Raw genomic sequence first — 17,599 nt, forward strand, 5'->3', positions numbered from 1 at the left:
TAAAACATCGATTGGCCTAAAAACAGTATATAATTGTATTTAATTATTAATAAAAAATAAGTACTGGCATAGATTTGTTTTAAGTAGTTGGGATTACATTATTTGTAAATATACACTGTACATTAGTTTACATTTGTTTGAGTACAGTAAAAGATTTGTACTTCTGATATTGTGTTTTAAATTCACAATAATTCACCAGATAAAATACACCAGTTTTTTCCCTAGTAAATGTCAATATAAAGTGAGTATTAAAAGCACAAAGATTATTATTGACTTTAGGTCATAATCTTATATATTGTTGAACCATCGGGGAACAAAAAGGTTCAGCTAGAATATATCTGCATTTCTTTAAATTCTATTATTTCATAAAAATTCTTTTGTCATTTCTAAGTGGATCAAATCTAATTCCAGATTTATTTAAGACCTCTGAGCTGTATAAAACAGGCTGGTATCAGATATATAAACATTATAATAAGTACTATGATAACCACACTGCCCTCAACACAATGGGAACTACACAACACTGTAGTTTCCCAGTAGCAGGGAAGGAAACGCACATGACGCCTTTTCAAACCCTTCACACCAGAGAGAAGTTGATTCAGTGACAGAGAATCAAAGCAGAACAGAAGAACGATTCTGAAAATTACATTCTCTCTGTGAATAATTCCTGCACCGGTTGTTTAAGGTGGAATTAAAAAAAACCAGAATAAAGCAGTGTGTAGCAGCTGCAGCTCGAGGTAATGACTCCATTTATTTGTTGTGATCACATTCTGGTTAGGCCTTTATTGAGATGTGCTCAAGCCTCAAGCGTCTGATCAATAAACGAGACTTGTTGTGCGTGGTCCTGTCCGTCTCCCGCGTAATGACACTGATTTTACATGGCTCATGGTGGCCATTACTGATAAATGTCAGGGGGGAAATATGGTAATTGACATTTGCAGGTGGCAGAGGAGGGAGCCACTCGGTTGACGTGAGAGTCGTACGGACTGTGGCGAGGACATAAGTGATGCATGGCCTCACAAATGTTAGTTGAATAACACGTCCAGCCCCCCCCCCCCCCCCCCCCCCGGCCCCTAATGACGAGGTTGGAGGATATTAGAGGACAGCGCTTGTTAACATTGTGATAGAGGAGAACAATGGTGCGGATCAGTCTGTGGAGTGTGTGCGGGAGGAAGTGGAATCACTGAAGAAACCAGTGTTCACGTCGAAGTTATCACAAGTTACCAGTAACTTCATGGTTTAATTCAAACAACAGGTTGAATGAGGATCTAGAGCAGGGGTGTCCAAACTTTTTATCCCGAGGGCCACATGTAGAAAAAAATACGAAGGTCTGGGCCACTCAAGCCGCCACGCCCCCCCCCTGCCCTGGAGCGGACTATTGACAGTGGGGGGGGGGGGGGGGGGGGGCGTGGCGGCGGTCTGAGGGACAGGTGCAACACAGTGGGCCATAGTCCATCACATTACATTTCATTTAGCTGATGCTTTTATTGCATTCAAGGGTACAAACCCAGAACAAAAAGAATCAAGAAAGTACAATTTCTTCAAAAATGGAGCAAAACTACAAAGTTCTATAATTAAGTGCCATTTAAGTGCTAATAAATTGTTGGTTTCCCCCCCAATTTTTTTTTTTTAAATTTAAATTTGTCTTTTTTTAATAATTTTTTTTTTTTTGAGGCGGCCCAATTTTAAAATGGATGGCGGGCTGTAGATGTCCCGCGGACCGTAGTTTGGACACCCCTGATCTAGAGGATCAAGTGTAGTTGTTGTGATCGGATCCAGATCAGATCAGATAGGATCAGATCATCTTAGTTCCCCAACAAGGAAATGTTACAGCAGCAAGGGGGCAGTCAGAAATATAATCACTATTAGTATTATAATATTATAGGTAATAAAAAGTAAACATACAATACTTATAACTGTGAGAAAATAGACAAAATATGGAAAAACTTAAAATTCATATATACATTGACTATAGATAGATAGATATTCTAAAATGTGTTATTCTGATGATCTCTTTATTCACCTTGACCTTTGGCTGAACCCTCTCCCAAACTTAATTAGCTGGAGAAATGAATTTAGTTAATCACGGTAGAACTATTATAAATCCAGGTTTCCCGAAGATGTTTTCTGACCACTAGGAGTGCTGTGGAGTTTTTGTGATTGATGGAAACTGTCTGTATGTGTCTCTTATATCTTAAGAACCTTTCTTCTAAACAACTTCATACTTTATATGTTTATTGTTCCCAGCTCAAGGAAGTTCAGTGTTGATTATGGTGCAATTGGGACGTATTACACGTTTCAATAATGTTGTGACCAGTCGAGCTTCACTGAACTTTCACAGTTTCAACCAGCACAGGCCAAGAAAACAACCCATTCCAAACTGGCAGGTTCAGAACAGACACTGCACTGGTATATTTAAAACTAACAGACTTTATATTGAGGAAGCAAATCTGAAGCACAGTTATTGGGCCTCAAGGAAAAATAACATTATTGAATTAAAAAGAAAACAGATATGCAGTGTTTGAACCTTAGACCTTCGGGTTACGACCTTTCCTTTAAAGAGACCAGTTGATTCCTTGTTGCTGAGCCAAACTTGTGTTTTTATATGAAGATAAAACCTCTTTGTCCCGTGGGGCTGAGGAAGTCGTTACATCCCCTGTTTGCTGTGTGAGGGATTAGTGCCCAGCCGGCGTGATGATGACAAATGAAGTTGTTTGTTGGGGATTAAGGAGACTTTGATCTCTCTATGGATTTAAGTGTGATATAATATTTTGTTGGCATCGAATTCTGTGTAAAAAAAAAAAAAATTACAATAAAGATTATGCGACAAGTCAAGCTAATAATTACCTCAGAGATTATGCAGATGTGCAGCAGATTGTTTCTGTAATGACGCCGTCGGAGAAAGCGAAAGATCAGCAGAGTCGAGTCTGAAGTCAAGTTTCAATCTGTGTCTCACTCCTCTGATACCAGACTCAAATCCTCGCTGACAATCTGAAATATTTACAGTAAAACCTAAAATTTCTAATTGATTCAAATCCCACAGATCAAGTGATTCTCCCCCCCCCCATCCAAAAAAGGGGCGATTCTAACCTCAGCATCTGCCACGGCCCCGTTTCGGACGGAGAATTAATGGCGCCATCCCTTTGGGAGGATGTGGAAGTGACGTGAAGTGTAATGATCTCAATCAGGGCCCAGGGTGAGAGACAGAACTAATCACTGAGCACGCTCCACTACCATAATGCAGTCAGTCGCCCTAACGACCCTGGCCCTCCTGTCAAAGCCATTACTCTCCCCTGTGGTGAAAGGCACATCAAACCGCTGGGGCCCACTCATAATTGGACTAAACTTTGAGCTATGAGAGGACATTACACATGTCCTGTATTAATTTGGGTGCCAGATTTTTACATTGGTAATTATTTGAGGCCAGCTAGGGGGAGAGAGGGAGAGAGAGAGAGAGAGAGATGAAGACGTCCCGGTGCCGCGAGGAGGTCAAGGCTGGAAGACGTGTGTTGGTGTCGCTGAACGTTCAGGTTTCATGGTTTTGTTTTTTAATATTACACAACCAGGCTCCAGATGTTTTAAAGGTTATAATATTCTCACTTTAAAACTGACAGTGACCACGAGGTCCTTTAAGCAGCTGTTCTCAGGCTTTCGCTCACACTCGATGGAGTTTCTCTCCAAAACAAACATGTACATCCACTTTTCAGGAAAGATTGGGATTCAAACATCTGTAACTCTGACATCTGGACAAACTCAATCTGCCGATGAAGAAGATCATGTGATGCAGTTGAAAGATCCAGACCAGGCTCTGTTATTTTGTCTATCATGTGTTGAGAAACAGCAGAATTCACATTTTCCCGAAATCTCATTAAAATGTATTTGCAGATGTTGAAAACTGAACTCTTGAGCTCGACTCGAGCAACAACCTCTCGAGCTGAAACGAGGTAACATCTCCTCACTGGGGGATTTTCAGTTCAGACGCTGTAAACAAGCTCGAGTGGCAAAGTTTGCTCATTTAATCCGAGAGAGGAACCAAACTACTCCAGGATTTTAAAGGAAATTCAGTCATTAAAACCAAAACAACAAGAGAGTGTTAATGTTGTTACAGAATTCTTTTTAACACACGTTTGCCTTATCAACAAGGCCCGGGACCCCCACCTGACTCTGACTTTTATTCCGCCCCAAAACCTCAAGGGTGGGTTAAATTAACACATTATATTATATTATACTGCATTACATTGCATATTGCAATCTGACACTGTTCACTGTTTATATCTTTTATCTATTATATATATTTTATTTAGATATGTTTATGTCTAAATAAATGTTTCTTTGTATAAATATTAGAAAAAGGGAGTAAATAAGAGGTAAATATATATTGTTTCTTTTTATTGCTTTTCTTATGTGTGTTGTATTTATTGTGTTTTTATGTTTCTATGTTCATTGTATGCACCAATAACCAGGGCAAATTCCTTGTAGGTGTAAACCTATCTGGCAATAAATACTTTCTGATAAAACTTTCAGTAATCTCTTAAAAATCCACTTGCCTTGTTATTGTTGTATTAAACTGTGTAAATCACAGATTGATTATACGCATTTAGTTTTTTAAAGGATCATATCTCATAAAGCACTTGCTTAAATTAATGATTTCAATTTTTTTATGGTTATAAACGAAGATAATAAGTGATAGTTTGTGTTTTATATCTCAACACAGATTCATCAGTTTTACATATCACATATTTTTAATGTTGATTTCCACCTGAAGGCAGCGTTTGGGCGTCTCTGCAGCTTGAATCTCTGCAGCTTGAATCTCTGCAGCTTGAATCTCTGCAGCTTGAATCTTTGCAGCGCAGCATCACTGCAGAACAACACGCTGCTGGATCCACTCTGAGTTGCTTGAAATCACTGTTTACTGTTGCAAAGCTGCAGCTGCACTTGTACAGATCTCAGATAATAGAGCCCAAACCAAAGGGGAGACAACCTTCCCTCGCTCCTGCTCTCTTGTTTGCAGCTATTGTCCTGTTTGTTAGAAAAATCAAGATGCCGCCTCTCAGATGCATCCATCATCTCACCTCTCCGGCTCGTAGTGGAGGCGTGAGGCGGGTCTGCGGGGATCGTGGAGGATTCTTTTGGTCTTCTGCTTACAGCGTCTTGAAGAGACATCAAGAGGAGCGCCATTGATTTTCCTCTTTTTGGCTTCTGCTAAATTTCTGTACAGAGAGCTAGCAGGGGGTCCTCCCTGTAGGTGCTGTTTCAACGGTGCCACTCAAACCGGAGCGGGTCAAAACAGATTGCTTCAGTGGAGGGAGGAGAGGAACAAGCCCCCCCCCCCCCCCCACCACCACCACCAAAAGGAAAAGTTTGGATCAACTTCCCCCAACTCTTTCTTGAGCTGCACAACTTTCATGTGTTTGTCTTTTTTCCACAAAGAGCCTGTCGACGTTTTCCTGTTGGAAACGACTTAGAAGTGGAAATTAAAGGAAATCTTAGCGTCACTTTTGCCCCTTGAGAAAATCTGTTGACAAAAATCCGGTGAATCTTTATGACAAAGCTGATCTACAGTTTATGTAGATCTACGCATGCTGTGTTCCTAAAGTTATTGTTTATTAGAAACAAAAACTGCCTTGTTTTGCAGAGAATTAGATTCATATCTAAATACTTTAAATCCAATCGTACAGACGCATCATTAGTACTTGATGATTAACGCTCCACCTGGGGTCATGTAATCTGAATCAATATATAAACTGATGATATACGATCACGGACGTTTACTCCTGGTATTGATAATCTTACTTCATCGCTTTTTTTTTCCATTTGTCTTCAGGATTGCACAAGAACTACTGATCTGATTTTACTGTAGAGATTTATATTGGTATATTGGTATAGTGGACCACTCAAAGCTCTTTACATTACAGTTTCACATTCACCCATTCACACACACATTCATACACTGCATCTACTTGCAGCACTTGTGTTATTCTATGGGGGGCCATTCAGGGTTCAGCATCTTGCCCAAGGACACTTCGGCATGCAGATGGTTCAGACTGGGGATCGAACCGCCGACCTTCAGGTTGGAGGACGACCACTCTACCCTCAGCCACAGCCGACCTTCTATTATTCTTATATTCTTTGACAATTGTATTTTAATATAATCCAATTTGTTATTGAATGATTTATTTAGATTCAGGATAAGATTCTTTTCTAAACTCATCCAGGAACGATTTAAGAATTTTCTGCTGTGTCCTTAAACATTATTCAAAGACCATATGTTAAGATTAAAACTGGTTTTGTTTGCTGTGAGCATTTCAGCAGTTTCTCTCTGAACTCGAATTCTTGATCTAATTTCCCTCATCACACAACACTGTCCAAGTCCTGGTTCTGTTTAAGTGGAGCCGTGCGGCGTCTGTACATCACTATAAATACACCTGATGCTACGAGTTCACGCTCGAGTACTCCATCACAGTCTTCCCAGCCTGAGATGGTGTTGATACACTGGTGCGGCGTCTCCGTCAGTCACACCACGCTAACGCACCTAACATGAGCTGCATCGTCTTAACACCACGACTCCGACGTGGCTGCACGCTCTGCCCCGGGTCCCGCACAGAGAGAGGCAGGGTGAGAGAGAGGTCGAGTGACATATAGGGAAAGAGAGGGAGGGAGGGAGGGAGAAAACAACTTGGTTGCCTTGGCGTCTGCAGCATCCTGTAGGTGAGTCGGGAGCTGTGATTACTCGCAGTGCGTTTAATTAATTAGCCCGTGTGGAGGCGGCGTGCTGTTCATCAGGCTTTTCTGTCGATACCTCTCCAGCCCGGGATCAACCTGCTGCCACCTCCTCCACACGGATCTCTCAATCTCACAGAAAGACTCTCAGGGGGACACACGGGGGGGGGGGAGTCGATAAGAAAGAGCTCCACCTGGATGGGAAACACTATAGTTGTGGAAAGAACATATTTATAACTGAATAGCACATCATAAAAATGGTCATACTGGCTTTGGAGGCTTTATTTTTGTCGGGTTGTCCATCCTATAGTTATGAACAAGATATCTCAAGAACGCCTTGAAGGAATTTCTTCATATCTTCTTCAAACGCCAGGTTGAACTTTTCCTTGATGTGATTTGATTTTGGTGATCAAACAACAGGGTCGCTCAGTTGTTCATTGTGAACACAACATCTCAGGAAAACCTCCAGGAGAATCTTTTGCTTTTTGAACGCAGTGTCTTAAAAACAAAACGACAGAATCTGTTAAAACTTGATCAAAATGTTCCCTTAGATTCATAGATTGATTGATTTAGAATTGGGTGGTCAAAGGTCAAGGTCACTGTGACCTCGAGAAACTTGCTTAAGGCCTCTTGGAAATGAACTGCTCAGATTTGAGGGGTCAAAGGTCACGATTACCTCATATGAGAGAAACTAATGTTTGAATATTTGCGTTGTTATTGTCCCTTTTTAATAAATATCAGCTTTTGTCTTTCAGGATGCCTCCATTGCACATCGCTTCCACGTCATGAGGGAGAAACATCCCGAGAAGTTCAACAGCAGGTACGTTTGTGTGTCGGCTTCTTTTTCATTAATATACAAATGATAATATATGAACCAAGTATTTGCACAAATCTAGATATTTTTAATTTATCCCTGAAAAACTTCTTCAGAATCGAAAATCTAGGAATTTGATCCCCCAATTTTTTGCTGTAATTTCAAACTTGTTTTTAAACCAATGGTGGGAATAAATGGAGAATAATAACAAATAAAGATTTAAAGAAATTGAAATCATTCTGAACAAACCTTCCCTGCATGTGCTGGACCTCAGCGTCCTCAGGACACGCTGCTGTGGACAGCTAGCTGCAGCTCAGCAGGACCAATTGACGAGCGTCACATTTAGCATCGGTGATTACCTCGAGGAGATGTGTTCACCTTTGGAGAAGAGCAAATGTGGCATCTATGTTTCCATCAATATTTAACGTCTCCGATATGTCTCCACTAGCGCCGGGGAGTAATTGCGAGCCTAATTGAATTTGCTTGGCTAGTTTGACATCGTGGATCAGTCAGAGTGATGACACACACACGGCGTCCTCATGATCCCATTTGTACTCATTATCATATTTTACCCCGGCCTCAGTGCAGCGTTTAGCCAACTGTCCTCCTGCTGCTCACGGCTTGAACACGCGTGTGCACCAGAGAGACGGTCCGAAGTGACGAGACGGGGACGAACGTGTGATATGATGGTTACAAGACGCCAAAGAGCACGAGATACAGAAAATGAGTTTCTCAATCCCTCCATGTAGTGTTTATATACTACACTACCGCCTGCTGTGCCAAAATGAAGCCAGAGAAACTCACATGGGGGCCGCCATTTTGTGCTTTTGTCAATATTTGGGACCAGAGGAGGAGTGGTCGTGGTTTGGAGCCACGGTTTGGATTTCAAACACCAGTTGGTCTTTGAGGTCAATCTCGAAGTTTCATCACGTTTTTATATCACCAAATAACCAATTAAATCCTCAACCATATATTTATACATATATATACACAGTCAACAAAGAGAGAGTTGAGTTATTCCAACATGGCGGCACTTTCCCACTCGGTGCTGATGGACACTTTTCCCTCTCGGCTCAGATCCGGTCACTCCGGACACACACTCTGTTGTTTTACCCCCGTTTTTTAAGCCTCTGTGAAAAATGATTGAGATATTTTAAGAAAATTATTCTGTCTGTTATTTGAATCCCGTTAATAATTCAGGAGGGGGAATGGGTTTAGGATCTCTCTATTACACACTCTCCTTGCCAATTCAATAATGCATGATTATAGTTTTTCAAGGTAGCACAGATTTTGTTGGATTTGTCCGAGGGGCTCGTGTCCATTGGAAGTCGTCTCTATCGCAACTTATCACCGAGTCATTTTCCTGCAGCCGGAAGCTTCTCTCTCAGGAACTCTGGTGACACTGGAAGCAAAGTGCCGCTCGTCTCAGGGAGAATATTTTATATTTCAACAGTAACAGGTCGAAAGGTCTTTGTCACTGGAATGAATGAGGAGATTAACGACAACTGGAAATTGTTGATTAGTTAAAAAACTGCATAAAACTCATTTACTACAGCAATGCACTGGAATTACTGTATATTTTGGTTTTCGATACTTAAATTAATGGATAAGTAATGTACTGATTCTTAGACTCAGTCATTATAAATCATAATTCTGTATTTTACTTCTCAACATCTTTAGATACACAGCTGACTACATCCTTGGCCTTAGTTATAGAATAGTTTTATTCGAAATGTTAACCTCTTATTGTGAAAATTAAAGTGTATATAAATATATACTTACATCTTGAGATGGTTACACATGTATAATATACTGTTATTTAGTATACTATGGTGGATTTATACACACATATATATTTTCATGCCTTACAATCTAATATACATTTATACCTATGTGTATTTCAATACTAACGCACAAATCTATTTTACAACTTACAATCATTCTTTTCCGCTGCACGTTACTCAAGTACAATCGATTATGATCGTGTATGATGTTCATATCATCTGTAGTTTTATTTCATTCTTATCTCTTAATCTTTTGTTTTATTGTTTATTCTCTTGTTTACCTTATTTTGAATATCTGCTGCTGTAGTAAGTGAATTTCCTCAGTTTGGGATCAATAGAGTTTTATTTTATCTCATTTGATCCCCAATAGATATATAAAACGTAAAAAATAGGAAATGCAGTGTCGGTAAATAATCAAATATTGTATCAAATATTCAGACATTATGCGTTAAATAGAATAAATCTACAAATTATCATAAAAGACACAATCGCAAAAGGACAAATGTCAAATATTGAACGATTAGATTTGAATCTGGCAGCAGTAACGTCTCACATGAACCAAATCTTTACATTTTGTCACAGTTTGACCTTAAAAGAAACTGAATATTTAATCAGCTTTAATTACCAACCAAACAACATCGTGTAGCTTTTGTTAATTATGGGAGCAGAGGATTTTGCTGATGAAATGCAGCGGCCACGCTCTCTGTCTCCCGTCTCCCTTCTTTCTATCCGTCTTCTGTATTTGCACCTTGGGGTGATTACCAGGCTGAAGGTGTGAAGATTTGACACTCGGCAGATAGATTCATTTACTGCCACTGCCGGACCTGGAGGTGATAATGAGGTCGAGGATTAAAAGCAGACAATCAGTCGGCCCGTGACGAGGGGAGCGCCACCTCCTCCCCCGTCGCCACTCCTCCTCGGTCGCCTTGTTAAAATACACTATGTGTTTTTTGCTGAGCTCTCATGTAATTACACACTAATCTCTGACCTGGGGGGGGGGGGAGGAAGGAGAGGAATAGAAAGACGGAGGGATGGGAAAATTAAGAAGTTTGTTTTTGTTGTATTCCGTTTATATTTGTATTACTTTATCTCTGTTTCTTTGACCTTCGGATTGTTAAATCATGAGCCACACACGACTTCTCTGTGATCCCGATAACCAGTTTTCAGTTTGTGTGTGTGTTTGTGTGTGTCTGTGTGTCGCACACCCACTCTCCACAACCTTGCTTTCCACCTCACTAGATATAGGACACATTACTTCCTGCATTGGCAGTGAATGTTGGCACTGAACATAAATGGTGAGGTGTAGAATCATCCAGGATGAAAAGAAACTCCCTCTCACAAAGACTTCAGACACCAGGCTGGATTTATGTTCCAGATCAGATGAGTTATCTGAAATATTCCTATTGTTTATATATACGGAAATTAAACTGGAGAGGGACGTTTTCTGATCCTTGTTTCACTTTCGATTCAGGTCCTAATTGGTAAAACACCGAAAATTTGTTATTGAATCTTCAAAACACATTTACAGTTTAGTTTCATTCCTTTTGCACAGTGACCTCACAATGTCCTTGAACTTTGACCTTCAACCACCAAAATGGAATCGGTTCATCTTTGCGTCTGACTGAACATTTGTACCAAACTTCGAGAAAATTCCCCTCCGGCGTTTTTGAGATATCGTGTTCACAAGAATGTGACAGACGGAAAAAACCTGAAAACATAATACCTCCGGCCACTAGATGTCGCTGGTGCAGAGGCAAAATACAAACAACTCCTAACGCTGTTGTAAACAAACATGTTGGACAATCTCCAAAGTTCAAAAGTGAAATTAAAAATGTTTCAATCAAGGCATTTGTTTAAAATATTAACATTTACGTTGTGAACCGTGCCTGTAGAACATCAGTGACTGGTTGAGCAGCTTGTACAGTCGCGGCTCAGTCGACCCTGAGAGCCGGCGAGTGAGCACACAGTTAATTAATGTCATGGAGCAGTGACACCACTCGTGGAGGAAGCCCTGCCCCCTTCGGCACATTGGAAACGTCCATGATTCAGGTCTGGTGGTTAATTAACGGTGTCATTCTTGTCTGGTAATTGGTCGATGAATCACAATTAAAATGTGTTATTACGTGATTAGAGGAAGAGGAAAGCTTTGAAATCAAGTTATATATATATTTTAACACAAAACAAGTGTTACAGTGAAATAAAAGATGATTCCTCACCAGATAAACTGAATTCAGAGTTTCCACGCACATTAGATAACATCTGTGGGGAGACGTCTGTGTTAGGACATTAGAAGCTGCCGTGGCCTCGTGTGCGATGTTTTCATTCTGCCGCATCAGTGGTGGCACCTTGATGTTCCCATGATATTTGCTCTGCATACCCAGATCTATTTTGGGTCTTGAGACATCTAACACCGTGAGCGCGCTCCTTCAGAGCCGCTCTGCCCCCGTGCGCCCACAGCCTCTCGCTGTGCTGTGTAACCAGCCCGAGTTAACCTTTCCTGAAGGCACAGGGAAGCCCAGGCATGGAGCAACTCTTTAGCATAATGAGTGTGTTCATCAAAGCTCTGCGATGGGGCCGCCAGATTCACCAACACACGCGCACCCATCAACACAACCGGGCTAATGTGTGCGCTCGCATGTACACGTGTGTGTGTGTGTGTGTGTGTGTTTCCCTGCCGAGCTGGCAACGGGGCCACAGGTGATGTGGTTCTAAATTACACATGCACTCGCACTCATTTACACACACACACACACACACACACACACACACACACACACACACACACACACACGGGCATGGTGGACCTCAGCAGCGGCCGCCCTCAGACCTCATTTAAAGATGAAATCGTTTATGTGACCAAAGTGTCATCTATAATTAATGATCACTTGTGTGTAATTTAGAGGGATCTCACCTGTGGCCCTGTCCCCTGCTCAGTGGGAACACACACACACACACACACACACACACACACACACACACAATCTCATCTACACACAGGACTCTGCACGTTCAGTAGTAGGGCTCAGCGGAAAAAGAAAACAATGTCAATGATATAATATAAACATTTTTAGATTTAATTTACAATATGTATGTAGAGATCATGATATTTGCCCTGAGCAAAAGCTAATGGAAGAAATATGAATACGTTTAGAAAATGAGCAGAATTGTGTTTGCAAAAAGCACAAAATGCCGTCAAACCTGAACAACCACATACGTTGTTTGTCTTTACACACACTGTTAAGGTTGTTTTAACAGCTGCATGTCTGCTTATAGAGACAAAATCGAATTGCTTAGGTAAAGATAAAGATCTTGGTTTTGGTTCAAATCAGTTCTGACAATGACAAACACATGATTAAAGATTATGAGTTAAATCTTTAATCATCTGCCTTTGTGTTCTCAACAAAGTGACGCCTACAGCTTAAGTCTTATTCAATTATACAGCACATCCACATTTTGTATCCATGCAGCAAATCCATGAATATAAGAAAAGAAGTCACACATCAGAAGTAAACTTTGTGTCCTCCGAAAAGAAAAGCAAAGAAAGTTGTCATGTCCAATTAGTTTGCTGCAATATTAATGTTTTAGATATTGTGTATTAATGACCTTGTCCAATTGTCATCTTTAACTTTTACTGTAAGCACAACAAACTCCTCTGAATGTGACTCTTGTCGTCCTCTACATCCACCTCATCTCCGACTTGCACCTTTGCTTCCGTCATACAAACTGTGACCACTGGGGGGCGCCTTCACAATAAGATTTAACAGTGTTTTTGTAACAGATGACGTGTGGGACCCGCTAAAGAGCGCTAGCGCCTGAGAACTCTTGAGAAGGCTGTGAAGAGCCACCACCGACTGAGTCTCACTGTCGAAGCTAAAGAAACTTCTCGCTGATGAGCTGCTGGAGGTGTCAGACCTCAGATAAACACGTCGCTTAAACACCTCTCAGCTCACGTAAACAATAACAAAATCGTTAATTATCACCGTAGCTTAGATAACATCATGTCAGGTGTCAAACAAATCCCTAAAGTGAAAGTTGGAATCGATATATGGTACAGTGTGAGAAATAATTATCATTTCGACTTTATGATGCTCTGGTTTTGTTGTTTACTTCACATATCTTCAGGTTTGTTCTGTTCTCGTGTCTTTGTAACGGGCAGAAATCGAACCAGTTCTTCAGTCGTTTGATTTCTTCCTAAAGATGTTGGAGGTTTTATTTCTCGCATCGGTAGCTACAAAAAAAACACTACAGGAAAAAAGAGAAATACATTTTTCAAACCTGCTCGCTGCGTCTCTGAAGGCAAGACGACGCGACCGGGCTCATTCCTCAAACTGCCAGGCGGAGTCGGCGCGCTCCAGGCGGTGTCATGTTAAACAAAACAGTGCGTTGATGCAATGCACAGAGTTGGTTATGTCAATGTGATATTTATCACCTCTGATCAAGAAGGAATTAGTGTGAAAATAAGGTCGTAGATCATCGTGGGTTAGATTAAGTGTCAGTGGGGAGAAGAAAAAAAAAATCAATGGTGCTGTGCCGGGCGCTCGGTTTGTCCAGTGGACGGAGCAGCTGAAGGTGCTGTGGCCTCAGGACAGTGACGCTACACTGGAGCTTATTGTCTCTGACGTCCTTTTAATACGCTGACCGGACAGCGCAGGCTCGATGAACATGGTTCAGTGTCTCACTGTTTGAGACACATCTGTCTTCCTGATGTCCAGCCAAGTGGTAACTGTGACATCACCCAGTGGCTTGTGAGCTGCTGTTCTCCAGCCGTGAGTTCGGCATTTTGTCAAACGCCAGCAGTAACCGTGGAGCCTGCCTGAGAGCACTCCCACCTGAGACCTGCACCCATTGGATGGTGTTTCAATCACACGGCGTCCAGGCTCCAATGCCTCCAGTGCTTTATGGTTTAGTTGACTCTCATCTTCTAAAACCTGAAACTAAAGCTTGAGAGAGTAAAGAAAAACAGAAATGAAGCTAAAGTATCCCAGATAGAGACATTATCTATTACAGTCAGAGTCTGTGCAGCAGTGATCGGGGGATGGAGCTGGAGGTAGCAAGGCCCCCCCGACCCATTCGCTCTATAGTGGGGTGGAGCCACAGTATCGAGGTCCCATTGATACACATGCTTGAACAATAGGGAGTCAGTCTCATCTTTCAATAATAACCTTTCACCTCAATTTTATATCATATATTCTTTGTCTTTAGTTTGGTCCTTCTCCCATCCATTAACATGGAGGAGGTGGGATTTATGACCTATACAGCAGGCAGCCACCAGGTGGCGATCAACAGGCTTTAGCTTCAGTTCTTGGCAGTAGTCTTGTCCATCTTTACGTAAGATTAGGTATAGAAATGTAGTCGCCCTCTGGTGGTCAATTGAGAGAATACAGGTTTCAGGCACTCCCTCATTCGCTTCACATCCTTTTTATATGAAGTCGAAGTCGAGGTCTTTTGGTTTGTGATGGTTTTATTAACCTCGTTGTGTGTTTTTTGCCTGTTAGCCACACACTTTGTGTCCACGCTCTTCTCTCGGTGTCATATCATCATTTGTTTGTGCAAATCCAGTAAATGACTCCTCAGTGGCTCTGGAAACCCGAGCCAGTGTTGTTCTTTTCCCCCGGCAGCTGCCACTTCTCCAGCCGATCTCACATGCACAGCACACCGCTATAGTTATTATTGCAGTGCACTTTGCATCGATACACTGCAGCTACAATCACAACCGAGGCCGTGTGGCCACTTGGGGAACTTTAGTGAGAGAAGCAGCTTTTATTCATGAAAACTCAAAATCGCTTACTGGAGATTTAATGAATGAAAGTTCTGAGACGCTCCTGGAAGGAAGCTTGACGTCGGCCAACATTTTAGGGAAATTGACACTTTATGTTCACTTTTATTGCACTTACCATAAAGTAAGGTTCCTCCTGATCCACCTTTAAAGTATCATGTTACTCAAATGGACTCCCTATCAATCCTGGGGCGGGCCGGGCCGCTGCTGAAGACCCTGCTCGCGGTCGGCCTGTGGGATGAGCCCAGAGTTCAGCATCAGTCGGCAGATAACAGACGAGAATCCGATCCAGCCAATGAGATGCTCCTAATTACCTAATGAACAGGGACAGGAGGTGATTTGTTGCCATGGAGCGCTTGTTAGGTTAAGTGGTGGGAATCGACAGGACGGTCAGATGTTGTCTCTTCATCTCGATCGGTTCTTTTAAGGTGCTTCACTTTTCCTGCTTTTGGCTCCGGTTGACCCGAGTGCAGTTTCCTTTGCTGTACTGTAAAACCGGAGATCTCCTAGAAAGAGGTCAGCTTGTAAACTTTATGAGAATCAGAGGTTTCTGAAGTCTGAAGCACAAATCTCCGGTATTTTAACAGTTTAATTCGTGCAGAACTTTGCTTCAGTTCATTTCCCCCATGAACCAACTCAACCCTTTTTCACCGTGTACTCATGTCTTTCCATTTATTTTGTATGCACCTAAAACAACAAAGAGTGCGAGGATCCAAATACTTTTCATAATATGCGGCTTCGCTCTCTCCATCAGTCCCCAGCCACGGGTTTTGAATGCGCTTTTCAAAGTAGCCGCCTTCATTTGCCTGTTTGCAAAATGCCCCTGACCTCCTGTCCTCCTGTCCTCCTGTCCTCCTGTCCTCCTGTCCTCCTGTGCTCGTCCTCCTGGGTTTGTCCCGACTGCGGAGACGTGAGGACGTGTTGTTGTGAAGAAGAAGCCTCCTCGGCTGCACGGCCCTGTCGCCCTCCTGCCTCTTCCCACCTCCCTCTGCTATTGACCAGGTTGCACATTATAAATCAACTGTGAGTTGAGCTACCTTGCAAGTACCCTAATGAAAGCTCATTTATAAAGTGGCTAAATGGTCCTGACAAAAGTCCTAATGAGGAAATCAATAATTCAGTGATTGTTACTCTGCTTATACTAATACGTCCTCCTTGTAGTGCTTTGATTCCAGCTAACAGAGGGACATTTTTTACCCTTTTCACTTCTGCATGTCAGCACTGTTGTTGCTGTTCTCAGTTTTTTTTTTTTTCTAGCCCTTGAAGCTTTGAGATAAATCGTCTGTTGCTTGTTGGAAAGATAGAAATCCATCTGGGACCTGTGCTTCTGTATAGAATTAACCTGCACTCTTCTCTCTTATGAGAAACAGATATGAGTGATAGATTTAAAGGAGAGAACAGTCAGCATAAGAAGATTGTTTTTTACCTCCTGTCCCCTTTGTTTGGTTGTTGGTTATTTGGGTTGTTTATCAGCCGGATTATACAAAAGCTATGAATGATGGGACGGAGGATGTGAAGGAACTGATCCAGGAGCTGATGCAGGAATTTAGTTTTTCTCTTTAACGTTGCAGGATCAGGTGTTTATTCACAGATTTCCCTGAAATTAATTAATGAATCCTTATCGTAAAAAATCTGACATATGCACAAACTGTGTTGGAGAGTGACGCTGCAATTAAACACTGGACTACTCAACCAATCAGGCAGGTTCATTGCTGTAGAACCCAAAGGTTCCTGAAGTTAAGTTCTATCTCCTGAGCAGGGACGTTTTTAAGTTAAAACTATTTCTCAGCTTAGACCCTGGTCCCTGTGGTCAAATCTCACAAAGTTCATCCAGTGGAAACCTGGCTTTAGTGAGTTGAAGAGTTGTGGTTGTGTAAGGAAAAACCAGCGTCCCACTTGAAGAACCATACTGGTGACTGTCTTTTATAGAAAGTAGCCAAGATCTGTGCTTTTTTGAGATAATAAAAAAAACTTGCTTAAGGAGTAATTTGGAAATGTAATGAGAAAACTCCTTGATGACGTTATAGGACGTGTTCCTTCACTTTGAAAGAGCAAAAGTCAATCGTGACTGTAAAATTAATAATTAATTAATATATTTAATGTGTGAAATGCTATATATTCCACATTATGTCTGTTTTGCATGATTAGCACGACCTCAGACACCAAACTGCTGCACTTACTAATACAAATAAAAACAATATTAGACCAAGAAAAAAGCAACGTGTGTTTGAATCTCTCAGCCGTGAGAGGACGTGAGCAGGACTCGGACAGATGGTGACTCGCCCCTGCAAGGTCGTCCATCACCGGCCTCGGTAATGGGAGCGTGTGCTGGAGGAGGCCCGGGGAGCAGCACCCCAGTCCTCTGTTAATTGCAGGGGCAGCTAGACGACCCTCTTACCCCCCTCGCAGGGCCCTAATGTCGGGCATCGGTACCCGGTGACCACCCTCAGTTCCCTCCTCCACCGGCGCTAGATTCATCATCAGGCTTCAATATGTGATTAATGA

At 41.9% G+C, this 17,599-nt stretch overlaps 1 protein-coding gene across 3 annotated transcripts in view; it reads left to right on the plus strand.

Moving 5' to 3' along the window:
* The window catches only part of dgkb (diacylglycerol kinase, beta), a 49,093-nt gene that overhangs the window by 23,383 nt on the left and 8,111 nt on the right, over positions 1 to 17,599 (plus strand). For all 3 annotated transcript variants that reach the window (XM_053432792.1, XM_053432793.1, XM_053432794.1), the window contains one exon: positions 7,476 to 7,540. In XM_053432792.1, coding sequence (XP_053288767.1) covers positions 7,476 to 7,540 — 65 coding nt within the window. The remainder of the gene's footprint in view (positions 1 to 7,475; positions 7,541 to 17,599) is intronic.

This window comes from Pleuronectes platessa, chromosome 10 (genome assembly GCF_947347685.1).
Source record: "Pleuronectes platessa chromosome 10, fPlePla1.1, whole genome shotgun sequence".
NCBI lineage: Eukaryota > Metazoa > Chordata > Actinopteri > Pleuronectiformes > Pleuronectidae > Pleuronectes > Pleuronectes platessa.